Source organism: Haliotis rufescens, unplaced genomic scaffold (assembly GCF_023055435.1).
Source record: "Haliotis rufescens isolate VD_foot unplaced genomic scaffold, xgHalRufe1.0.p SCAF_39, whole genome shotgun sequence".
Taxonomy (NCBI): domain Eukaryota; kingdom Metazoa; phylum Mollusca; class Gastropoda; order Lepetellida; family Haliotidae; genus Haliotis; species Haliotis rufescens.
Genome location: NW_025964101.1, coordinates 3,327,057 through 3,353,428, shown reverse-complemented (window position 1 = coordinate 3,353,428; position 26,372 = coordinate 3,327,057). Strand labels below are relative to the sequence as shown.

The window sequence follows — 26,372 nt, the reverse complement described above, 5'->3', positions numbered from 1 at the left end:
CATAGTTTGGCTCTTGTATACTCATAGGAACTGATAGTACCGGTACCTTCCAAGCCTACATGCTCACTCCAGTCTGAAGATGACCACATGCTGACAGTATCAAAGTCACATATCAGAAGTATGGTGACAAGTCATTCCTACATGCCGGCTCACTGTAATGGAACAATCTCCCATCACAGACTTCAAAATACATTGAAGACCTGTAGCAAAAGCCTTCAAACTAGACCTGTTATGGTCAGTGCATTTGAGCAGTTTTAAATTTTATCCTAAACTAGATAAGTAATGATAAGATATATGGATTACAGTTGGTAGTGATGACGTTCATCCATATCTCCACCTTTCTTACTACTTTCACTTCTAAATGCCTCTCATAGACGCCAGATAAGTAGGCTTGACATTTAATATTTTCCACTGTCAGATTCTCAATTATTTACTGTTTCTTAAACAACTGTTTGAAAAGATAAATATCCCACATATACACCAACTAGTGTCATTTGTCTAGTGAAATCCACATCAAAAGTAAATAGATCCAATCTTGTCACGGTTCCTATGAGGCAAGCTCTGATAGATAAACTCAGGAGGGGCATCATATCAACATATGAAGATTTATTCTTCAATGGCGTACATATGCAATGAACAAGCAGATAGAATATACACGTATAAATAACTAGGAATGCATTATAATGCTGGTTAAAAGCACACTTAAACAAATACAGACAACAGAACTTGTAGCCCTTACACACTGGAACATCTTTACAAATCTGAAGGTTTCTGTACATTCCAAAGATACTTGAAACTCATATGCTTATGGAAAGAATCGGGGACACGGGTGGCCCAGTTGTCTAAGGTGCACAATTCGCTGTCCATAGTTGGCCCTTGGGCACGCCAGAAACCTGTGATTGTGGGTTTGAATCTAGGTTCATATGTTTCTAGGTTTGTCAGCACCATACCCATGGTCGTGAGTTTCACTGAAGTGGTAAATGTCTGAGACCTGCATCACTTCGGGCTTTCCTCCCACATGAAGCTGACACGACGCGATATAACTGGCATACTGTTAATAGCAGCATTAAACCCAACTCACTCACTATGGAAAGAATCATTATTTTTATGAATCATAATTATTTGAATTTCTGGTATAAAAAAAGAAAGTTTCTCTTGATTTTTCAGACAAAACTAAACTACAATACCAGTAGGACATTTTATACAAGCACCATGCTGAGACCACTTTGCCTGTACTGTACAAGTTGACGGATGAATCCATATCACTGAATGTAGTAGAACTTCTAGTCATTGTATATACACTAAATATTTATCACACTTAGATGAACATGATGAAAGACCGAAGTTCATTCCCTCTACCAGAAGAGTGGATTATTGTAACACTAATGTTATTACCTATTTGCTGTATTAAGCACCGTCCATACAGAGACCTACATTGACCACATGTCTGTGTTATTGACACCTTCAGTCATCAGGAAAATGAAGACATAGGTTCTATGTGGCTTTACTACTCAGGTTTTGATAGGGATACTCCGATAGACACTTTCCATTATACACAATGATTCTCATGTGGAAAGATAAAAAATATCCCTATCTAGAGTGCAGTAGTATATGTTCACTCCTTCACTTTAATCACCTTTTTTTAATGTTCTATGTGGACAGGGTGCTTATTATGGCAAATATGGTATGGAGAGGAAATGGATACTTCATTCCCAAGGAAACATTTTCATCGGACAATTATTTCATTTAAAAAATAGTTATGATGGGGATACAGAGATACATATACTGGACTGCAAAAGAAACATCGCCTAGGAAAGTTTTCCATTGAATATCAAGGCATTTTATTTTAGGTATCTTGTTTTTTTACGTTAGTCTGTATCCAAATGTAATGTTATTGGCCAAAGAGTGATAACTAGGAGATGCTTATATGACCATGGTACAATGTCTGAATGCTTTCCATAAAAAAAAAAGAAATTACTTGGGTTTCCTTGAGCCTTTTCTGATTAACGGCACCCCAATACATGGATCCAACATTCTTGTATTAATACTAGCGCCATGCCTAGACTTACAAAGAATCAGAGAAACCAGGCTTTAGGATGACTGCATGCTGTGGGTGACCTGGTATCGTTGCTCTAATCTGTAGATGATTCTCACGTGGGCATTAAAAGCGTTATGGCGACCGATTATATCCATATTTGGGTCACTTTATGGCCAGTAAGATTAAATTTGGATACAGACTAACGTCAAAAACAAGATACCTAAAAAAAAAGGCATTGATAATTCAATTGAATTATTTTCATGAAGTGATGTTTCTTTTGCTGTTCAGTATATTTCATACTGTTGTTGGCAAAGTAATCCATTTGTTGTGTCCATATCCAAAGTAGTAGACATGATCAGTGAGCAGTTCATGGAGACACATACATTTACAAGAGCCAAATAAGCTGGTATATTCAGCATACACTCTGCCTTGCTGTGCGGATGATGCCATGAACATAGAGAAAGTATGTACGCCACTTTTAGCAATATTCCAGCAATTCCATGGCAGGGGATATCAGCTTCACACATTGTACCCATGTGGAGAATCGGACCAGGACACTCCATCCACTGAGCTACCTGAGTGCACTGATTTTACCTTGATTCTAGCATTCATCTGCACTTCCTCTCACAGCTGGCAGTGAAGTGTAGTCTCATAGTACCACTGTTCAGTACACAGCTAATACATCTGCTCTATGAATCAAAGGACTAGACACAATTCCTACTGAGCTGACACAACCAGCTTGCTCACTGACACTGAGTATCATAATGACACCTTCAAAATACATTCCTTGCATACCATCACATGTATTTGTTGACAAGAAAACCCTACCAAGATACCAATAAAGACGTGTTTGTCATTGTTGATGGGACAAACATGAAAGGGCTGCTGCTTAAAAAAATGTTTGGTAAACCATATATTAATGAGGTATGTTCCATAATTATGACTTGTGCCCAGGAGCGCCTCTACAAAATCTCAGTCGTGAAATTACGATTGAAAGAAGGGCAACATTGCAAAGACAAAAGATCCTAATACTTGTGTAGACAAAAGTAACCCATCCATTGTAATCATACAGCGTGCAAATACAGAAGATGACAGTATTCAGTGTGTTCATATCGACACTTTAAGTTGATACAAACTTGTCCTGAGACTCAGGAAGCGACAGTGATCATCTTTTCTGAATGGAGTTTAAATGCCACTGTTTTTCCTTCCTTCATAAACAATTTGATTTGTATAAATATCACTATCATATAATGGGTAGGTTTCTTGGCAGGATAATAATGATATCCATCTGCGGATAGAGATGCAAATATCAAAGGTCAAGTAGGGACTAATTATAGTTTTTACAAACAAACATGGTGTCGCTCTTGTCATTCGGCGATCGAGTCAGAATTAACCATGGGGGATGTGGAGAAACTACTGGCTTTAATTGCTTTCATTATCAAAAGAATTGTCTAATATTCTGAAAATCAGTGTCTATCGTTAACTGTGATGTAGCTGTGAATAGGCATTTAACAAGTTTGGGCAACTTGGGAGATATAAATTGAGAAACAATTTTCGTTTTGTCGCTTCGTAATGTTTTGACAGGACAGACAGACTCTAAACAAAGTGACATGTCATAGACTAGGGTCAGAGTAGAATCCCTTTGATAAAGGGCAGTTACTGTAGAAAACATAGCGATAGATTGAAAGAGGAAACAATTTGTGTAGGCAATTGTTGTTTTGCCTATATGTAGCTACGCCACAGTACAAGAAACAGGTTTCAGTTAGAACTATATTGACTGTTGTCACTGTCCAACTTACACATCACTTGCCTTCTCACATAATATATATTAATGCGCATATTCCAGGCAAACTTGCAACGTTTAGGTAATGTTTGTGAGAGATGGGCAGAGTTTTTTCAAGCACAGAATCGAAGAATGACATTATAATTATGATAAAGAGGTTATCACTTTTGTGTGTTTGTGATGGTAAATATCCCGTATTAGGAATAAACATTGTATTTAACAAGCCTTCTATTTATCTCCAACTGTTACATAAAGAGCCTCACCCATAACCTTTCATTACACCTGCGGAACACTTTCACACATAATTACCCATCCTAATCTTCAAATGCATTTGTGGTTCATAATATATTACATTTCACAATTTTACAAAGATAATGTGTTAGGCAAATAGTATTTCAACTTCCTTCAAGAGTTGCTGGCCCTTGTTTCCCGCCAGGTGGCAGTAGTGCTCTGCAGCCTTCCTCAGTCCAAGGTTGCTGAGATATCTTGCATGTTCCAGAAAGACTGCTTCCATCAGTGATGCTGAAGTTACAAGTTCAGATCACTGCAGATTACTCCTGCTATATCAAGAACTTTTATACTAAGAGAAATCTTAATAAAACCAGATTGTTCTGATTCAATACAGTGTGAAGATTTGACCCAAAACCCCAAACATGTGTACCGTCCCAACAGACCAATTGGGGAAAATCTGGGTTTTATCACAAACAGATCCTGGCATGGTTAAGGGATGCAACTCTGCATGGCAAATTAGACCTTAGCACAGTGGTAGAGGGTAATCCCTTTCATGCAAGAAAAACTCCTTAAATGCACTAAGGAGGCAGATCCCAAGTCTCTGACACATGCTTGTGAAACAAACTATGGCTACAGAGGAATTAAAACTAATTATGAAGCCCTTATGCATCTTCAATACAAATACAAACTTATGTAACACAAAATTATGTGAAACAGTAAAATTACATCCTGCAAATACATTTTATTTTGTAGAGTAAAAACTGATCCTCAAGCAGCCTAAATTTAAGAAACTGTTACCATGGTTACATGGTGCAAGATGTGAAAAAAAGGAAATAACTGACCAGTTTCTGATGTCTTCTCGATGACCCCAAAATCCAGACAGGCCTCGATGAAGCAGGTGGCTCTGTCAAAGCATCTCATCCCGTACAGCATCTCCACCACCTTGAAGAACTGGCCCAGAGACAATAGCACCAGCAGGGCCTTGCTCTGCATCACATAGGCAACACATGCTAGACACATCGAAGGGTACGCTATATTATCACAGTTGGTAATTTATAATACATTGTGATGGTGCAGGCTTACTAACCTATTAAACATGTCATATGCAAAATGTTTCTTGTTCTTTGTTCAACTTTTATGACACATCAGTTAGGATTAGCCTGCGATAATATAGAGTGCACCAGTGGGGATTCCAGGTCAGAATATACGTTCCCAGCAACCCATGCTGGCTGTTTTAACAAGGTGAAAATAGGCTTTATGACTTGGTTGATAGCATGTCATTGTAACCTAATTGTGTGGATCAAGCTCTTGAGATCAATCACTGGATTTTCTGGTCCTGACTCAATTATTTACTGACTGCAGGAATATTGCTGATATTTTTATGCAGCACTCTGAAATATTCCAGCTATATGACAGCAGCCTGTAGATAATAAAGTCTGGACCACACAAACACGTGATTGATATTATGAGAAACGATCCCCACTGTCGGGGTACTATGTCAACTGAGTCACTGATTCTGACCTCTTGATCTATTTAGTTTCTCCATACAAACACAGGCTGAGTCTGACCTCTTGATCTATTGAGTTTCTCCATACAAACACAGGCTGATCAGACCTCTTGATCTATTTAGTTTCTCGATACAAACACAGGCTGATCGGACCTCTTGATCTATTTAGTTTCTCCAGACAAACACAGGCTGATTGGACCTCTTGATATATTTAGTTTCTCCATACAAACACAGGCTGATTGGACCTCTTGATCTATTTAGTTTCTCCATACAAACACAGGCTGATCGGACCTCTTGATATATTTAGTTTCTCCATACAAACACAGGCTGATCGGACCTCTTGATATATTTAGTTTCTCCATACAAACACAGGCTGATCTGACCTCTTGATCCATTTAATTTCTCCAGACAAACACAGGCTGATCAGACCTCTTGATCTATTTAGTTTCTCCATACAAACACAGGCTGATCTGACCTCTTGATCCATTTAGTTTCTCCATACAAACACAGGCTGATTCTGACCTCTTGATATATTTAGTTTCTCCATACAAACACAGGCTGATCGACCTCTTGATCCATTTAGTTTCTCCATACAAAAACAGGCTGATCAGACCTCTTGATCCATTTAGTTTCTCCATACAAACACAGGCTGATCTCACCTCTTGATCTATTTAGTTTCTCCATACAAACACAGGCTGATTCTGACCTCTTGATCTATTTAGTTTCTCCATACAAACACAGGCTGATCGGACCTCTTCAAACCCAAACCCCATTGAGGTCAATACATAATTATGACTATTTGGGGACACAGAAATCAGGACAAAAATCTGGTATAATCCCTATCTCACTTTCAAAAGTTTTCTTTGTCAAATTTTCCTTAAACTGCAAGGGCCGATCCAGTATTTTTAAATGAGAAGGGTCCAAAATATCAAAATCCTCTCTCAGACAATTTTACTGCCTACAACATACTACATTTGGTTTTCAAAAGGGGGGTCTGGACCCCTTGGACCCCCCCTGTGGATCCGCCTATGAATTGTACACATGATCCTATATATCCATGATGTTACCTTCTGGTTGACTTGTGTTCCGCACAGATGGTCCGCCCACCGCTTCATCACCTCGCTGCACTCATTGTTGTCTAGGGTAGCCTGAAACACACCAGGTAACCACTCTGCAATGGGGGATCTTTGAGTGATTAGTCAGTGATTAGTCAGTGATTAGAGGGCAGAGTGATGAAAACCAGCATGCGATTAGTAGCACCTTCATCAATCATATAATGCAAGTGTCTCATGGTTGCGGGGCGGTCGGGTAGCCTAGTGGTTAAAGAGTTTGCTTGGAACGCCAAAGACCGGGTTCGATTCCCGACATGGGTACAACGTGTGAAGCCCATTTCTGGTGTCCCCCGTGGTGAGATTGCACCTCGATTTACCAGCGATAGATGAGTAAGAAAAAATGTACACCTTTATCCTAGAAGTCAGCGATAGATGATTTTGTTTAGTTTGTTGTTTGGAGCTAGTCGTATGAAATAGGACAAGTCTTTGATAGGCATTTAGAAGTTGGAAGAACATAACACTGATTGATAACAACTTCTTTTATTCTTTGCAATTTCACGACTACCTCACATCAGTCACTGGATAAAGAGAAACTTCAAGATACTCTAGAAATCCAAAGAAAGAAGCCAGCTATTAAAACAAAGACCAAGGCATCTACCCACCCAGCGTGTATTCCACTGTACTATCATCAACCACAAATGGACACCTTGATTTTCTTGGTGTCAGTGTTACCATGGCCAGCTCCTTGTTCTAACACCCAGCCAGTCACCACACCTTCCGTGGACTTAATTGGTTTATCTTCCTTTAATCTCATTGGCTTCGTCAGTATATTGTTATCTTTGTACATCAATCCTACCTTGTCTAACATATCAGCATGTATATATAGTAACTCCAAGCGCTTACTTAGTATTCACCTGATGAAGGGACAGGAGTAGCTCTAAAACGTCATAATAAATAATGAAAGAAGTTGTTACCCAAACATTGTAACAAAGAATAAAAGAAGTTGTTACCCAAACATTGTTAGAAAGGATAAAAGTTGTTACCCAAACATTGTTAGAAAGGATAAAAGTTGTTACCCAAACATTGTTAGAAAGGATAAAAGAAGTTGTTACCCAAACATTGTTAGAAAGGATAAAAGAAGTTGTTACCCAAACATTGTTAGAAAGGATAAAAGAAGTTGTTACCCAAACATCGTTAAAAGGATAAAAGAAGTTGTTACCCAAACATTGTCAGAAAGGATAAAAGAAGTTGTTACCCAAACATTGTTACAAAGGATAAAAGAAATTGTTACCCAAACATCGTTAGAAAGGATAAAAGAAGTCATTATCATTATTATTGTATTGGATTGTAAACAATGTATTGATATAGGACAAGTTCTAATTTATCCAGCATGCTTGCAGACAGACAGACAGACCCTTGTCATGCGCATGCTGATAAACTGACACACGACATACACATGGAGTCCTGACCTTGGCCAGCCAGACAGCCTTGTCCCAGTTGCCGTACGTCTGCAGGTACCGACATGCGTCCAGCCCCTTGTCGATCAGACAAAGCAGCTGCACCCCTTCTGCAACACACAACACCGACTGTCACACCCAGACACGTCACATGCATTAGCTCACATGTATTACCACTGGGGTTAGAAATAACTGTGTTCATAAAAATTTTATGTGCGCCAGTGTTAATATCACTTCACTTCACCAGTGTATTGGCTGGGGTGGCCTAGAGTTCGCTCGTCACGCCGAAGACCCGGGTTCGATTCCCTACATGGGTACTATGTGTGAAGCCCATTTCTGGAGTCCCCTGTCGTGATATTGCTGGAATACAGCTAAATGCAGCATAAAACAATACTCACTCACCAGTGTATCATTTACATCATCCGGACGACATTGTCCTAGGCCTTTCGAATTGCGTAAGAATTCATTTATTACCCTTGTTCTTGCTGGGGAAACACAAGAATTCTGACACTCGTTTCATTAAATCAGTATGACACACATGCTTGTATAATAATCTCTAATATTACATGTAGGATCTATGGAGGGAAGTAGGTTACTGGCACGCCTAAGGGAGGCGACTCTGCACATGGATTTGTGGCGGCCTACACAACATGTCCCAATACATACCTGACAGTTTACCGTTGGCGATGAGGTTTGTGGCCACGAGTTTGATGGTGCTCTGTGAGGCCCCTGAGGACCTGATGCTGGCTACAAGGCAGGCCCTGCAGAACAACAGGTCGACTGTTAGACATAACATCAGGCTTATTGCAGACAGCAAGCTACTTGCTTCCATCTCACTGTCAATGAACTGTCAATGTTGTTCCACCATAACTTCCTAGTCAATTATTACAAACTGTCGAATTTGATGGCCCAGATTTCTTATCCTGACTAAGACTATCTAAGGGGTCAGTATCTCAATATCACCCACCAGTTACCTGACACTGTCCACCCACCTGGTCCACCCACCTGGTCCACCCACCTGACACTGTCCACCCACCTGACACTGTCCATCCACCTGGTCCACCAGCCTGACACTGTCCACCCACCTGGCATTATCCACCCACCTGACACTGTCCACCCACCTGACTCTGTCCACCCACCTGACACTGTCCACCCACCTGACACTGTCCACCCACCTGACTCTGTCCACCCACCTGACACTGTCCACCCACCTGACACTGTCCACCCAACTGACACTGTCCACCCACCTGACTCTGTCCACCCACCTGACACTGTCCACCAGCCTGACACTGTCCACCCACCTGACACTGTCCACCCACCTGACACTGTCCACCCACCTGGTCCACCCACCTGACACTGTCCACCCAACTGACACTGTCCACCCACCTGACACTGTCCACCCACCTGACTCTGTCCACCCACCTGACACTGTCCACAAGCCTGACACTGTCCACCCACCTGACACTGTCCACTCACCTGACACTGTCCACAAGCCTGACACTGTCCACCCACCTGACTCTGTCCACCCACCTGACACTGTCCACCCACCTGACAATGTCCACAAGCCTGACACTGTCCACCCACCTGACACTGTCCACCAGCCTGACACTGTCCACCAAGCTGACACTGTCCATCCACCTGACACTGTCCACCCACCTGACACTGTCCACCCACCTGACACTGTCCACCCACCTGGTCCACCAGCCTGACACTGTCCACCCACCTGACACTGTCCACCAGCCTGACACTGTCCACCCACCTGACACTGTCCACCCACCTGACACTGTCCACCCACCTGACACTCTCCACCCACCTGACACTGTCCACCCACCTGACACTGTCCACCCACCTGACACTGTCCACCCACCTGACACTGTCCACCCGAGACTGACCACCAACCTCAGACTGTCGATGTAGTAGTCTTTCACCCACCTGAGACTGTCGACGTAGTAGTTGTCGTTGTCGGCCTCTGTCTCCAGCAGCAGCTGCACGGCCCGGTCTGTCTGGCCCAGCAGCATGTAGTTCTCGGCACACTTCTGAGTGTGATCGTACGTGGACCGCTTGCTGTCATGGAGGGACACACGGTCTAGCTGGTACTTCTGCAATACACGAATTGTATCTGTCTTGTTGTAGTTCCATGGAAGCTGCCTTCAGTCATGTTTTAAGGCAAATTGAAGAGAAAGCTTTTGTGTTTTTCTATGGATAAGTTACAAAATACTACTTGCCAGCTTGATTATATTAGAAGCCAGTGTTTATCAAGACCGAGATTACAATATAAATATGCCTCGGGCGTATGAAGCCAATCACTCTCCTACCCAGGGTTCCTTGCGGCCAACCTCGTACCTCTGTCACATCGTCACATCTTACACAATCTTTACGTGTTTTTCATTTCTTTCATTTTGACGGGTCTACACATGTAGTTAAACAATATTTTCATAATATATCTTAAAAAATATCTTAAAACATGAAAAACTACTTCCATTTGCGTATATATGCTTCACGTTCTGTCATTGAAGCAATACAGTCTCCTTGATGTGTAAAGTGTATATTGTCTTGCACCTCACTGATGCAGTTGCAGTACTATCATAGGCATGGAATCATAATATTTGTTTAGATAATTAGTATGAAGTTGTTTTAATAATTCACGTAATTAGGAGGTAAATGTTATGATCTATACCAAGGTTTGATAATTTCATTACAGTGTTCAGTGATAAATGCTTGGGGACATGAAAGTAGGTAAGTGTATGAGTGAGACTTTGACCAATGGGAATATCACATATCAGGCTGGGAGGAACAAGCTTTGGAAATAGCATCAGTAGTGTCAGAAATAGGACATTTCTAGCAGGTACCTTCCGACATCAGACATAGATGGTTCTGGAAGTGAGGTCCAAATTCTTGGAAATCTCGGAATCCACCCAACAGAGGGCCAAATAAGGGATTGGGGTAAGAACAACTATAGGGGTGGAATAGTCTTTTTCAAGGGGGAAAGGTTATCGACTAATGGTAAGTCATGATGTTGGTAGTTGTGATGTAGAAACAGACCTCAAGTTAGGCAGTCTGGTGTGCACCTGATCTCTTTTGATGTCACTATCTTTCGAACTAGAAACTGATCTCATGCACCAGAATGTAGACCGAGACGGACACCTTGCGTCCGAAGTCTCTCAGCTAAGTGACAAATAGAGTGGGTTGGACCAGCAACACAAAGAGGGAATAAAAGCTGTTAACGAAGAACAACCTCTTGTGACTGCTGGGGGAACTACAGTAAAGGTCCAAGGGCCCTCGGTACTGACACTGTACCCCTCGCACATCCCACATCGTCAAGTTGGCTGGTTGGTTTGTTGTTTAACACCGCACTCAGCAATATTCCAGCTATATGACGGCGGTCTGTAAATAATCGAGTCTGGACCAGACAATCCAGTGATTAATATCATGAGCATCGATCCACGCAATTGGTATCGATGACATGCATCAACCAAGTCAGCCTGACCACCCAATCCTGTAAGTCGCCTTTTACGACAAGCATAGTCACCTTTTACGGCAAGCATGGGTTGCTGAAGACCTATTCTACCACATCATCAAGACTGAAGAACGGGAGTATATCATAGTTCAGGTGAAGGTATGTCAATCTAATGTCGCAAACGACCTTCAAATTACCATAAATTAACATCCTTAAAGTACCTTGGACAGAAGGATCTCTATATAATTATGCAAAACAATATGAAAGCGCTTTGAAAGGCTTGCATAAGGCCTGCATGTTCTCATTTCAGAATAAGTGCATTTGTTTACAAACAAAAGTCTGGTCACATTATAAGACTACGCCCACAGTGTGGCCACTAGAGCAGAAACTTCCCTCACAGAATAAGTGCATTTGTTTACAAACAAAAGTCTGGTCACGTTATAAGACTACGCCCACAGTGTGGCCACTAGAGCAGAAACTTCCCTCACAGAATAAGTGCATTTGTTTACAAACAAAAGTCTGGTCACGTTATAAGACTACGCCCACAGTGTGGCCACTAGAGCAGAAACTTCCCTCACAGAATAAGTGCATTTGTTTACAAACAAAAGTCTGGTCACGTTATAAGACTACGCCCACAGTGTGGCCACTAGAGCAGAAACTTCCCTCACAGAATAAGTGCATTTGTTTACAAACAAAAGTCTGGTCACGTTATAAGACTACGCCCACAGTGTGGCCACTAGAGCAGAAACTTCCCTCACAGAATAAGTGCATTTGTTTACAAACAAAAGTCTGGTCACGTTATAAGACTACGCCCACAGTGTGGCCACTAGAGCAGAAACTTCCCTCACAGAATAAGTGCATTTGTTTACAAACAAAAGTCTGGTCATGTTATAAGACTATGCCCACAGTGTGGCCACTAGAGCAGAAACTTCCCTCACAGAATAAGTGCATTTGTTTACAAACAAAAGTCTGGTCACGTTATAAGACTACGCCCACAGTGTGGCCACTAGAGCAGAAACTTCCCTCACAGAATAAGGCAAGCAGAGCCGAGTAAGCTTGGGGGTTATTGGCTGTTGTTTCCAGACATGGTTCAGAACGGTCAATGTACTGAGCCCTTAATGCCACTCTCAGAAATATTCCAGCTGTAAAATAATAAAGTCTTGACCAGACAATCCAGTGATTCACAAGCTTTCAACCAAGTCACCAAGCCTGACCACCCTATCCAGTTAGTCGCCTCTAATGACAAGCATAGGGAGGGAATTTACACCTTCAAGATGTAGCTGACGTTATGTAACATAATGATTATGCAAATTCTTCCATCTATCCTACAGGGCCAGATGCCAACCATGAATTCCCTTTATTACCAAGCATAACAAACAGCAAATCAGGAAGTGTAGCTCCCACCTTAAAGTTCCTGTTGTCGACCATGGCATCGTAGCATCGCTCCAGCGGCTGGTCGCGGTAGAGGTTGGTGAGGATGCGCTGTCTTTCCGTCTCCTCTGGGTTCTCCAGCAACACGAGGTCGCTCGCCTCCTTGTACCCCGGGGTCTGCGGCACAAACAGATCTGTCATGTCTGCCTGCGAGGTCACACGGCTTGGGGACTGTGAAAATCAAAAGCAAAAAATATTACTGACATACCAGAAGATCTAAAGCTGTAGTAAATCTTCAGAAAAGCTGAATATTCTTGGCACAGGAGGCATAATTTTTCAAGAGGGCAACCAGAATATGTTAAACATACTAAAAATTTGGATTTCAAAATGCTGAGACAGCAACCAATCCAGCATTACCGTATTCGACGTAAGAAGCGCCCCGTTCTAATAAGCGCTCCACGGCGATATTTCCTAATATATCAGCTAGTGAACAATCCCCAATTAGCACCCCTTCCGATTGATCAATGTACACAAGACTAATTTATTCGTGTATAATACGTGTGTTATATGCATCCTTAATTATGGGAAATTTAATTCTGAAAAAAATATATCTATTGCATATAAACATTTCAGACTGTCAGCATAAACCACAAAATTTACGATCTTTCAACTCTGTTGTATTACACCAAAATAATATTCTAATAAGAGCCTCCTCTTTCTAATTTTGAGAGAGCCCTGGCGCTTATTATGTCGAATAAGGTAAACATCTTAATCCCAAAAACACTTAGCATCTCTAGGTAGATAGAGAGTAGTCTGTTAATTTTTAGTGATGTGTATAAACAAACAAAAAACAAGTTCCTACTTTTCCTCCTGCAGCAAATTAGTCCAAATTTACAACCTGGGTACCCAACCCAACACAGGTACACACAGTAGGTCTCAAGGGTTGGGTAGAAAATGTCCGATTGGGATCTGTTTTACTGCAGCCATGAACATAGGCTTTCCTAATTACACTGGTCGACTACTTTCTACACATCCAAATCATAAGGGGCGGTCGGGTAGCCTAGTGGTTAAAGCGTTCGCTCGTCGAAGACCCGGGTTCGATTCCCGACATGGGTACAATGTGTGAAGACAATTTCTGGTGCTGGAATATTGCTAAAAGAGGCGTAAAACCATTCTCACTCATCCCTAATCATTAATAAATAGCATATTTTTTAGGTGTGCACATTTGTTCCAAGACACTACAGTTGTGTGTAGACCGGGGGTCCTAGTCAGGATCCCCCCGCCCTCTGTGCCCGAGTTCCCTGTCCCCGCCCTACAGCCCACATTACCTTGCTGACTGGCTGGGCCTTCGTTGAGCGGAGATAGTGGAGGGCCACGGTCCAGAAGTGGATTTCAGATTCATCACCGAACAATCTGTCAACACAACACAAACACTCCTAGAGTGGAGGCAGGAACAGTCAACTACACATCTGATGCTCCTCTTGACTGTACAAGGTCTCACAGTGTACTGACTCTGAGCCAACCAGTCCTTGTTTTTCCCCTTAATGCCGAGCACCAGGCAGGGAAACAACAAGTGCCATCTTTTAGCTTCTTTTGGTGTGATAAGGTCTGAGGATCAAACCAACGACCTACTCTCCAGGCACATGCTCTGTCCTCTTGACCACAGAGGCAGTTGTGACATCATGAGGTGAGGTGAGGTGAAATGGGGTTTAACGTCGCGTCCAAGTTTATCGCACTTATATAGCGACGTGCATGCACGTGTGTGTGTGGCTGCTTGTACTAGTCCGGACTGATGCCGATTTATAGTGCTAGCTCACTGAGATACCATGCCGCAGTTTAACATGAATACCCCACTCAGACACAGTATACTGACTCCGAGCAGACCAGTCCTTGTTTTAGCCCCTTAATGCCGAGCGTCAGACAGGGTAACAACAAGTACCATCTTTTATCGTCTTTTGGTTTGACGCGGTCGGGGATCGAACCCCCGACCTTCCGCTCTCCGGGCGGACGCTCGACCACTAGACCTAGGAGGCAGTTGTGACATCATGAACAATAGGGGTGACTATTGGTCTGGAAATCACTATTGCGATAACTATTGATATTGAAAGAAACTACTGCGATAACTATTGATATTGCAAGCAACTATTGCAATGAATATCAATAGTTTTCAGTGTATCATTTTAGATGCATTTTAGAGTTGAATCAAACCCTGGAACTGAGTTTCCTTTGAATGTGATAACCATAACAACAAATAAGTAATGTTTGAGATATGACAGGTTTGTTTTTTCTTTACCCTAATAATTTAAGAAAAAGAAACTTCCACATTACCATGTGTAAATTACTACCACTCATGATCAAAAGAAAAACAAATTTGAACAGCATTGCATGTATTTTATTGATATGATAAATACAATCAAAACTATTGATATTCCTAACTGAAATCAATACTATTAATCGGAAATTGTTTTAACAATTGATTTATTGACTTTAAGTGCTTACCAATAGCAATATATCAATATTTTGATTTATCGTGACACCCCTGATGAAGAACAGCTTGCATCATCTTGAATTGTTGCAACATGTCATGATGTCACATTGCAATGGACCGCTTCATAAGCAATGAAAATAATCGACGAATGACATAAACTAGCAATCAGCATGAATATAATTTCATTGACACCTGTACCCTATGAGAAATACAGTTTAACAGAAGGTGACATTTCAAAGATTTGATTGGAGGGAGGTTACCTTGCTGTGAGAAGGCATCGCTGGGCTGTCCCGAACTGGCAGTAAGGCAGATAGGCCAACAGATCACTGCAACAACAGGAGCACAGACGTACAGAGCAGAAACACTCATCATATGTTTATCATATAATGGAGAGTGTTATCTATGTGTTAAACCAACAGAATAAACTTGTATCAACATTTGATAAACATAAAAACGGGTTCACTCTAGGATACATGGGCAGTTTACTCAAACATTGTATTCCTACACGGTAAGTAGTGCATCTACACCTATAATCTCAACATCTATTACACCTATATTATGGCAGCCTGTTCAAAGTGTGTGGATCAGAAACAACCGTGGTTGATACGTCTGACAGTCTACTCACCTGTCTATGAGTTGTATAAGGGAGCTGACAGTCTACTCACCTGTCTATGAGTTGTATGAGGGAGCTGACAGTCTACTCACCTGTCTATGAGATGTATGAGGGAGCTGACAGTCTACTCACCCGTCTATGAGCTGTATGAGGGAGCTGACAGTCTACTCACCTGTCTTTGAGCTGTATAAGGGAGCTGACAGTCTACTCACCTGTCTATGAGCTGTATAAGGGAGTTGACAGTCTACTCACCTGTCTATGAGCTGTATGAGGGAGCTGACAGTCTACTCACCTGTCTATGAACTGTATAAGGGAGCTGACAGTCTACTCACCTGTCTATGAGCTGTATAAGGGAGATGACAGTCTACTCACCCGTCTATGAACTGTATGAGGGAGCTGACAGTCTACTTGCCTGTCTATGAGCTGACAGTCTACTCACCCATCTATGAGCTGTATGAGGGAGCTGACAGTCTACTCACCCGTCTATGAGCTGTAAGAGGGAGCTGACAGTCTACTCACCTGTCTATGAGTTGTATGAGGGGGCTGACAGTCTACTCACCCGTCTATGAGCTGGATCTGTGTATTGACAATCCTCTGGACGTCCAAGTCGTCCTCCCTCATACCCTCGAGACTGAGATTAAACTCCTCTGTCCAAGGCTGGTGCTGCAGCAGACACTTCATCAGCTGCGACGACTTCGGCGGCAACAAGTGGGGGCTGAACACTGGCTCTGCATCACACACGGTAACACACTCGTTAAAAAAAGCACTAAACACTAAATTCCTGCCAGCTTCCAACACTGTTCTGGATTCATGAACAGTGACAAGCCTGTTGCAAGACAGTCGACAGTGAAACATTCTGGACATCAATGAGTGGACGGACACAGGGCCAGTTACTGCTGCGCTGACGGTCTGTTAGATTGTAGACTTTAAATTGTGAGTTCAATATACTTTGCTAATTATTCATCGATCTTGTGTGATTATTTACTGATTTCACAATTTAGTTCAGTACGTATCAATTTTAACTTGGAAATCATCTCATAATAAAAAAATTGACATTTTTATTTTGTTAAATAGATTAGTTATAAATTTGAATATTTTTAGATACAGGTAATTTACTATAGGGGGGTGGGGTGGAGGTGGGAGAGGGGGCATGAAATAATGTTATATGTATTTGAGTGAGTGAGTGATTATTGTTTTATGACGCTTTTAGCAATATCACAGTCGGGGACACCAGAAATGGGCTTCACACATTGTACCCATGTCGGCAATTGAACCTAGGTCTTCAGGGTGACGAGCAAACGCTTTAACCACTAGGCTACCCGACCACGTGTTACACAAAGTGTGGGAGTGGGTGTCAGCAAAATATGATTGTTTGTCTTTCTCCCCACTTATAAATGACCAGTCCCCTAGGTCGGCTGTACCTGTCAGGTCCCACTGGTCTATACTGGAGGTGGCTTTCTTCATGGTGATGTCAAAGATGTGGACACACCCACTGGCGGTCACCACCACCGGCCTGTCCGACCCCGCCCACTCCGCATCCACAACTTTAGCTATCTCTTTGGGACTCTTTATTGAATGCATGATCTCAGACTGAAACAAGACAGTTTTTAGTGGTATCCTATGCAGGTCAAAGGGAGACAACTCAAATGAAAACAAATCTGCTTAGGTGTCCTATTGATTCTTGGTTGAAATTATGTTTACACCACAAGCTTCTTATTACATTTCCCAAACAGAACAAAGTCCTGACTACAGACATGCGGAAGGATGGATTATGAAGACAATACCACTATATTGTCATGATTGTTCTGTATCATAATCATTTTCAGAATTCAAGCCTCACAGGAAATACAAGAAGCATGAAATACTCATATCCCCTGCCAATATGACATGTCCAGTTGTGTGCAAGGCATAAGCCCCTTTGAACTAAGTCAAAATTGTTACTATGGAAACTAAAAAAAATAAATTAAATAAAAATCCCAAACCATCAAAAGGCACCAGTTTACCACTAGACCTATCTATGTGCAAAGTTTAGTGAAGAAATATTGTACAGTTTTGAAGATCTGCTTCGGAAAGGAGCACTTAACCCATTTTCCGTCTGAGTCAAAGTTGTTGCCATGGAAACTTGAAAAATACATTTTTCAAAAATCTCACACTATATATATGCCAAGTTTGGTTATCTCATCTCATGATTTTTAGTTCTGCTCCAGAAACGAAAGGTGACGGACGGACAGCACCTATTCCTATATTCCCATTCCACTTTGTGGTGGGGGATAGAAATGGACACTCTGGCTTGTTAAGTCAGTATTGCACATGCTCGTCCCCCTACACCTACCTTCCCCTCCTTGTTGATGTCCCAGATGACAATACCATCGTTGTGGAGGGTGAAGAATTTGAAATTCTCCCGGCCAGGAGCAAAACGGATTTTCTTGATCCACCCTCGGCTGGATGGTGTGGTTCTGGAATAAGGGCAGAGCATAATAAAAGAAGTGTACAGACTCACAGCCTGTGTTTGAAACAGGGATAATAACCAAAGTACCACTACCAGAGCCATCCTCGATGATCCAGGGTATAATACCTTCAATGTATAATCATTAGGGGTGTCACGATAAATTGAAATATCGATCTATTGCCATTGGTAAGCACTTAAAGTCAATAAATCGATTGTTAAATCAGTTTCTGATCAATAGTATCGATTTCAGTTAGGAATATCGATAGTTTCGATTGTATTTACCATATCAATAAAATACATGCAATTGTTCAAATTTGTTTTTCTTTTGATCATGAGTAAGAGTAATTTTTCTTAAAGTATTAGGGTAAAGAAAAAACAAACCTGTCATATGTCAAACTTTACTTATTTGTTGTTATGGTTATCACATTCAAAGGAAACTTCAGTTCCAAGGTTTAATTTAACTCTAAAATCAATCTAAAATGATACACTGAAAACTATCGATATTTATCGCAATAGTTGCTTGCAATATCAATAGTTATCGCAATAGTTTCTTTCAATATCAATAGTTATCGCAATAGTGATTTCCAGACCAATAGACACCCCTAATAATCATATATGGGATAGCTACGCGCTGAATCACAATGAACAATGAAGAATGAAACGTGGTTTATTTCACGATAAAACATTGCTCTATCATGACATCATTTCTGGAGATTTGAACATGCGCTCGCGACTTGATGGTGTTGTAAATTGGATGAAGTTATTTTTGAGAGGTGATTTTCCAGCGAGTTGTTCCCCATAGATGTAGCTGGACAGTGCAGATAAACGCAATGGCCGTACGATCACACCCAGAAGTGGCAGAGATATGACAATTAGTATTGGGAGAAAAGGTGCAGATAATCGCATGAAAATTGTAAGAATACCAAACCTACCCCCTTGTACATCAAATGGAGTTTTCCCACATTGCCGAGTTTGGATTGCATATAGAAGTCATTCTTATTTCAAAACAGCTAAATGTTTTTATAGCTTGTACAATTTACTGACATCCTTAAAATGGCTGTACAACGTGTTGATACCTCATATAGGAAATAGACGACTTGCTGTCGTTTATCGTACAATATAACATTGCAGGGAAAATAAACCATGAGGGAGGCAGCCCCGAGTGGTTCATGCTCCCTGCAGTGTTTTATTGTACAGAGGCACGGGAGGCCCAGTCGTCTAAGGTGCTATTATTCACTGTGCAGAGTTGCATCCCTTGGGCACAAAAAGAAACCTATGATTGAGGGTTCGAATCCCGGTTCGCCCCAATTATGTTTCTAGGTTAGTCAGCACCATACCCGTGCTCGTGGGTTTCACCGAAGTGGTAAAGGTCTGAGACCTGCACCACTTCTGGCTTTCCTCCCACATAAAGCTGACACACCGCAATATAAGTGGAATACTGTTAAAAGCGGCGTTTAACATAACTCACTCACTCACTAATTGTACTATAAACAGCTTCCACTCATCACTCATTTTTTACATATACCCTCTGAATGTTGAATTAATTCATGAACTCGGATTCCCCTGATGCTGTACAGGTGTGTACTGGACTCTTCCTACCTGGATATTTTGGCCTTGAGGTCCCAGAGACACTGAGTGCCGTCGACATCTCCGAACACCAGGAAGTCCCCCTTCCACGCCAACGTTGTCACGGTGCTCAGACCGCTCTGAAATGTCAGTGATCTCATTGACGCATGTGTACAATGTGAGTCATCTGCCATTGCCATAAAACAATCCAACAAAACAAAATCTGCACAAGACAGAAAATTAGCCCTAAATTCATTCTGACCTTACTCCAGGTGAAAACAAAAGTGGGGTGTGAATCCTAGGTGATAGAGTTTGACTGAGGACAACAAAAGTAGAACAAGTATGGAATAATCATATCCCCTGCCAGTATGACACGCCCAATTGTGTGCAAGGCAAGAAATATTTACGTGTTTCAAGATCTGCCATTTGCAGTCAAAGTTGTTGCCATGGAAACCCTGCACTTCATGGCGGGGGATAACAAGCAGCCTACCTCCGGGGGTATCTTGGTGACATCCGAGATGAGGCTCCCCTCCACTATGAAGTGGAAGACAGTCCCGTCCTTGTCGGTCATCACAAAGTGTTCCCTCACTGTCATCTTGCCCTGGCTTTTCTTGTCTCTGACAACACACAAGACAGCATGAGATACGAAATGCATCTCGCAGCTAAATCATAAACATGATAAATGTTAATATTCATTGTTTTGCCTCTACCACAGCACAGCACAGCACAGCACAGCAAATTTAGAAAAGACACAGTGAGAAGCCATCAGAAAGGCAGCACAGAACTGCAGGCATAGGAAAGACACAGAACTGCAGGTATAGAAAAGAACCAGAACAGCAGGCATAGGAAAGACACACACAGCAGGCATAGGAAAGACACACACAGCAGGTATAGAAAAGAACCAGAACAGCAGGCATAGGAAAGACACACACAGCAGGCATAGGAAAGACACAGACGGCAGGGATGGGAAAGACACCCACAGCAGGGATTGGAAAGACACAGAACTGCAGGTATAGAAAAGAACCAGAACTGCAGGTATAGAAAAGAACCAGAACTGCAGGCATAGGAAAGACACAGACCTGCAGGCATAGGAAAGACACACACAGCAGGCATAGGAAAGAAACACACAGCAGGCATAGGAAAGAAACACACAGCAGGCATAGGAAAGACACAGACGGCAGGGATGGGAAAGACACACACAGCAGGGATGGGAAAGAACCAGAACAGCAGGCATAGGAAAGACACAGACCTGCAGGCATAGGAAAGACACCCACAGCAGGCATAGGAAAGACACACACAGCAGGCATAGGAAAGACACACACAGCAGGCATAGGAAAGACACCCACAGCAGGCATAGGAAAGACACACACAGCAGGCATAGGAAAGACACAGACGGCAGGGATGGGAAAGACACACACAGCAGGCATAGGAAAGACACACAAAGCAGGCATAGGAAAGACACAGACGGCAGGGATGGGAAAGACACACACAGCAGGGATGGGAAAGACACACACAACAGGCATAGGAAAGACACAGACGGCAGGGATGGGAAAGAACCAGAACAGCAGGCATAGGAAAGACACAGACCTGCAGGCATAGGAAAGACACCCACAGCAGGCATAGGAAAGACACACACAGCAGGCATAGGAAAGACACAGACGGCAGGGATGGGAAAGACACACACAGCAGGCATAGGAAAGACACACAAAGCAGGCATAGGAAAGACACAGACGGCAGGGATGGGAAAGACACACACAGCAGGGATGGGAAAGACACACACAACAGGCATAGGAAAGACACAGACGGCAGGGATGGGAAAGACACACACAGCAGGGATGGGAAAGACACACACAACAGGCATAGGAAAGACACACACAGCAGGCATAGGAAAGACACACACAGCAGGCATAGGAAAGACACAGACGGCAGGGATGGGAAAGACACACACAGCAGGCATAGGAAAGACACACACAGCAGGCATAGGAAAGACACAGACGGCAGGGATGGGAAAGACACACACAGCAGGGATGGGAAAGACACACACAGCAGGCATAGGAAAGACACACACAGCAGGCATAGGAAAGACACACACAGCAGGCATAGGAAAGACACAGACGGCAGGGATGGGAAAGACACACACAGCATGCATAGGAAAGACACACACAGCAGGCATAGGAAAGACACACACAGCAGGCATAGGAAAGACACACACAGCAGGCATAGGAAAGACACACACAGCAGGCATAGGAAAGACACACACAGCAGGCATAGGAAAGACACAGACGGCAGGGATGGGAAAGACACACACAGCAGGGATGGGAAAGACACACACAGCAGGCATAGGAAAGACACACACAGCAGGCATAGGAAAGACACACACAGCAGGCATAGGAAAGACACAGACGGCAGGGATGGGAAAGACACACACAGCATGCATAGGAAAGACACACACAGCAGGCATAGGAAAGACACACATAGCAGGCATAGGAAAGACACACACAGCAGGCATAGGAAAGACACAGACGGCAGGGATGGGAAAGACACACACAGCATGCATAGGAAAGACACACACAGCAGGCATAGGAAAGACACACACAGCAGGCATAGGAAAGACACACACAGCAGGCATAGGAAAGACACACACAGCAGGCATAGGAAAGACACAGACGGCAGGGATGGGAAAGACACACACAGCAGGGATGGGAAAGACACACACATCAGGCATAGGAAAGACACACACAGCAGGCATAGGAAAGACACAGAACAGCAGGCATAGGAAAGACACACACAGCAGGGATGGGAAAGACACACACAACAGGCATAGGAAAGACACACACAGCAGGCATAGGAAAGACACAGAACAGCAGGCATAGGAAAGACACAGAACAGCAGGCATAGGAAAGACACACACAGCAGGCATAGGAAAGACACAGAAAAGCAGGCATAGGAAAGACACACACAGCAGGGATGGGAAAGACACACACAGCAGGCATAGGAAAGACACAGACGACAGGCATAGGAAAGACACACATAGCAGGCATAGGAAAGACACACACAGCAGGCATAGGAAAGACACACACAGCAGGCATAGGAAAGACACACATAGCAGGCATAGGAAAGACACACACAGCAGGGATGGGAAAGACACACACAGCAGGCATAGGAAAGACACACACAGCAGGCATAGGAAAGACACACACAGCAGGGATGGGAAAGACACACACAGCAGGGATGGGAAAGATACACACAGCAGGCACAGACGGCAGGGATAGGAAAGACACACAGCAGGCATAGGAAAGGCACACACAGCAGGCATAGGAAAGATGCAGAACAGCAGGCATAGGAAAGACACACAGCAGGCATAGGAAAGACACACACAGCAGGCATAGGAACGACACAGAACAGCAGGCATAGGAAAGACACACAAAGCAGGCATAGGAAAGGCATACACAGCAGGCAGAGGAAAGATGCAGAACAGCAGGCATAGGAAAGACACACACAGCAGGCACAGGAAAGACACACACAGCAGGCATAGGAAAGACACACACAGCAGGAATAGGAAAGACACACACAGCAGGCATAGGAAAGACACACACAGCAGGCATAGGAAAGACACACACAGCAGGCATAGGAAAGACACACACAGCAGGGATGGGAAAGACACACACAGCAGGCATAGGAAAGGTACACACAGCAGGGATGGGAAAGACACACACAGCAGGCATAGGAAAGGTACACACAGCAGGCATAGGAAAGACACACACAGCAGGCATAGGAAAGACACACACAGCAGGCATAGGAAAGACACACACAGCAGGCATAGGAAAGACACACACAGCAGGGATGGGAAAGACACACACAGCAGGGATAGGAAAGACACACACAACAGGCATAGGAAAGACACACACAGCTTGGATGGGAAAGACACACACAGCAGGGAAGAGAACGACAGACACTGCAGGGATGAGACAGCTTGACTCACTTGGTGCTGGTGGTGCTGTCTGACATACTGGACTGTGAGGAAGTGGACGTGGGCGGCGTCTCCCCCTCGGTGGACTTGATCATGGACGTCTTGTCCTCCTCCGCCCCTGAGTCCAACAACTTCTTCTTCAGACTTTTCAGACTGTGGGAGGGGGACCACACCTGCAGCAAGGGAGGAGCATGTGCGGTCAGACAGATCTCTACACACAGCATCAACCTAGGAATCCTCTCAGCAATACATCAAGTGTCCGGACACTCTGTTTAGGTGAAGCTCTTGTCAATGGTGTATGAACTCATACTTCATAACATCCGCCATGCATAAGTGAGTGAGTGAGTATTGCATAAACAGTCAGAGATCCTATCTATTCAAGCGTTCGGTACATCATGTAGACATGATCATTGTCCCAAGTTCTCGACTTGAGAGCATAGCAACAGAAACAGTTTATCCCCTAAACATTGTTTTGGCTGAACTTTCATGAGTATCTCTGTAAACAAACCAAAGTTGGTCAAAATCAATATTCATTTCAGGGTAAGGTCCAAAACCAAACCACAACCAACCCTTTCATCATTTGTACATGACCTGAGTGTTTGAGCGATGTGAGTCGAACCCGAGAACTAGAAACTCAAAAACAAACTTCAGCCTTGATTCTTGAAATTCACACAAATGGTATTATATTCCAATATGCTTTGTTTGAATGAGTGAGTGAGTGAGTGAATCTTAATCAAAGATTCACCCAAATTCTGATCCTTCATCTATCAACACCACACATGGTCTTTGGTTTCACAAAAATGGTAAACATCTACAATCCCATCACTTTAGACTTTCCTCCATCATTTGGCTGACATGCCATGATACAGACATTTAGCTCTATTTTGCCCAAAATCTTTATTAAAGCCCTTATTTTCTTAAATTCAGAGGTACTTTAGACTTGTATTCAATGCAAACACATAAAACTAAATCTCTTACTCTTTTGATCCTGTTCACAGTGATATATGGGTGACATATTACATTAGTTACAATTTAATAACTTAAATTTTTTTTTACTGGCATTGTCCTTGTTGGATGTAGACCTATGGCTGACTCCCTGGTGATATGACTGGACCATTACCTGTCTACTGACAGCCCCTAGATGACTCCCTGGTGATATGACTGGACCATTCCCTGTCTACTGACAGCCCCTAGATGACTCCCTGATGATATGACTGGACCATTCCCTGTCTACTGACAGCCCCTAGATGACTCCCTGGTGATATGACTGGACCATTCCCTGTCTACTGACAGCCCCTAGATGACTCCCTGATGATATGACTGGACCATTCCCTGTCTACTGACAGCCCCTAGATGACTCCCTGATGATATGACTGGACCATTCCCTGTCTACTGACAGCCCCTAGATGACTCCCTGATGATATGACTGGACCATTCCCTGTCTACTGACAGCCCCTAGATGACTCCCTGGTGATATGACTGGACCATTCCCTGTCTACTGACAGCCCCTAGATGACTCCCTGATGATATGACTGGACCATTCCCTGTCTACTGACAGCCCCTAGATGACTCCCTGATGATATGACTGGACCATTCCCTGTCTACTGACAGCCCCTAGATGACTCCCTGATGATATGACTGGACCATTACCTGTCTACTGACAGCAGCCTCTGACAACCCTAGCTGACTCCCTGGTGATATGACTGGACCATTCCCTGTCTACTTACAGCAGCTGACGACAGCCTCTGACAACCCTAGCTGACCCTAGCTGACTCCCTGGTGATATGACTGGACCATTCCCTGTCTACTTACAGCAGCTGTGGGTCGGGGGAAGGCTTTAGGCAGCTCCCGGATGATGGTGAGAGTTCTCATGTCCCACAGCTCCAGGGGCTTGTCCTTGAAGGCCAGCACGAAGTACTGCCTAGAACACACAGGTGGGGACAGCTTCAAAGTCACATCAGACGAGGGGGGTCACCGTTTCACACCAACAACAGTACACAGTCATTGCAATATTACACCACCACCACACCTCACAATTTTTAACATTCAGGAAAGCTATGGTTGAGTAATTTGAATGAACACAACAATATTGTTTCTTTCTCACAGGACAATATCGTAAATCTCAAAATTTAACTAGGTGCCCAGGTGGCCCAGTTATCTAGGTGCTGTAATTTGCTCTGCAGTTGCTTCCCTTAGGAGTGCCAGGATCCGATGGTTCACACAAAAGATTACATTAAGTGAATTATGATCATGCACAGAAACGACCACGCTAGCTCTGAAAAGTACACAAAAATGTTCCAGAAAGCAATCTTAGTGCTAGGACTGTTGTAAGCCTATGTTAAAGTATAGAAGTTACAATCATCTTAGCACTAAGATCGCTTTGTGGAACG

The 26,372-nt window shown here is 43.2% G+C and overlaps 1 protein-coding gene across 2 annotated transcripts in view; it reads right to left on the bottom strand.

The window, feature by feature from the left end:
* Nucleotides 1–591: 591 nt before the first annotated feature.
* LOC124149191 (WD repeat-containing protein 11-like) overlaps nucleotides 592–26,372 on the bottom strand; it is a 42,383-nt gene continuing 16,602 nt past the window's right edge. The window contains exons 15-30 of one of the 2 annotated variants that reach the window (XM_048381430.1): nucleotides 25,795–25,903; nucleotides 23,995–24,155; nucleotides 20,503–20,629; nucleotides 20,046–20,152; nucleotides 18,330–18,453; nucleotides 17,419–17,587; nucleotides 16,557–16,725; nucleotides 15,645–15,710; nucleotides 14,225–14,309; nucleotides 12,930–13,127; nucleotides 10,001–10,167; nucleotides 8,735–8,829; nucleotides 8,066–8,178; nucleotides 6,627–6,707; nucleotides 4,895–5,039; nucleotides 592–4,343 (exon numbers count right to left, since the gene is read on the bottom strand). In XM_048381430.1, the coding sequence (XP_048237387.1) occupies nucleotides 4,201–4,343; nucleotides 4,895–5,039; nucleotides 6,627–6,707; nucleotides 8,066–8,178; nucleotides 8,735–8,829; nucleotides 10,001–10,167; nucleotides 12,930–13,127; nucleotides 14,225–14,309; nucleotides 15,645–15,710; nucleotides 16,557–16,725; nucleotides 17,419–17,587; nucleotides 18,330–18,453; nucleotides 20,046–20,152; nucleotides 20,503–20,629; nucleotides 23,995–24,155; nucleotides 25,795–25,903 (2,059 nt within the window). In that variant the 3' untranslated portion in view covers nucleotides 592–4,200. The remainder of the gene's footprint in view (nucleotides 4,344–4,894; nucleotides 5,040–6,626; nucleotides 6,708–8,065; nucleotides 8,179–8,734; nucleotides 8,830–10,000; nucleotides 10,168–12,929; nucleotides 13,128–14,224; nucleotides 14,310–15,644; nucleotides 15,711–16,556; nucleotides 16,726–17,418; nucleotides 17,588–18,329; nucleotides 18,454–20,045; nucleotides 20,153–20,502; nucleotides 20,630–23,994; nucleotides 24,156–25,794; nucleotides 25,904–26,372) is intronic. The other variant, XM_046520620.2, reaches the window with a different exon arrangement.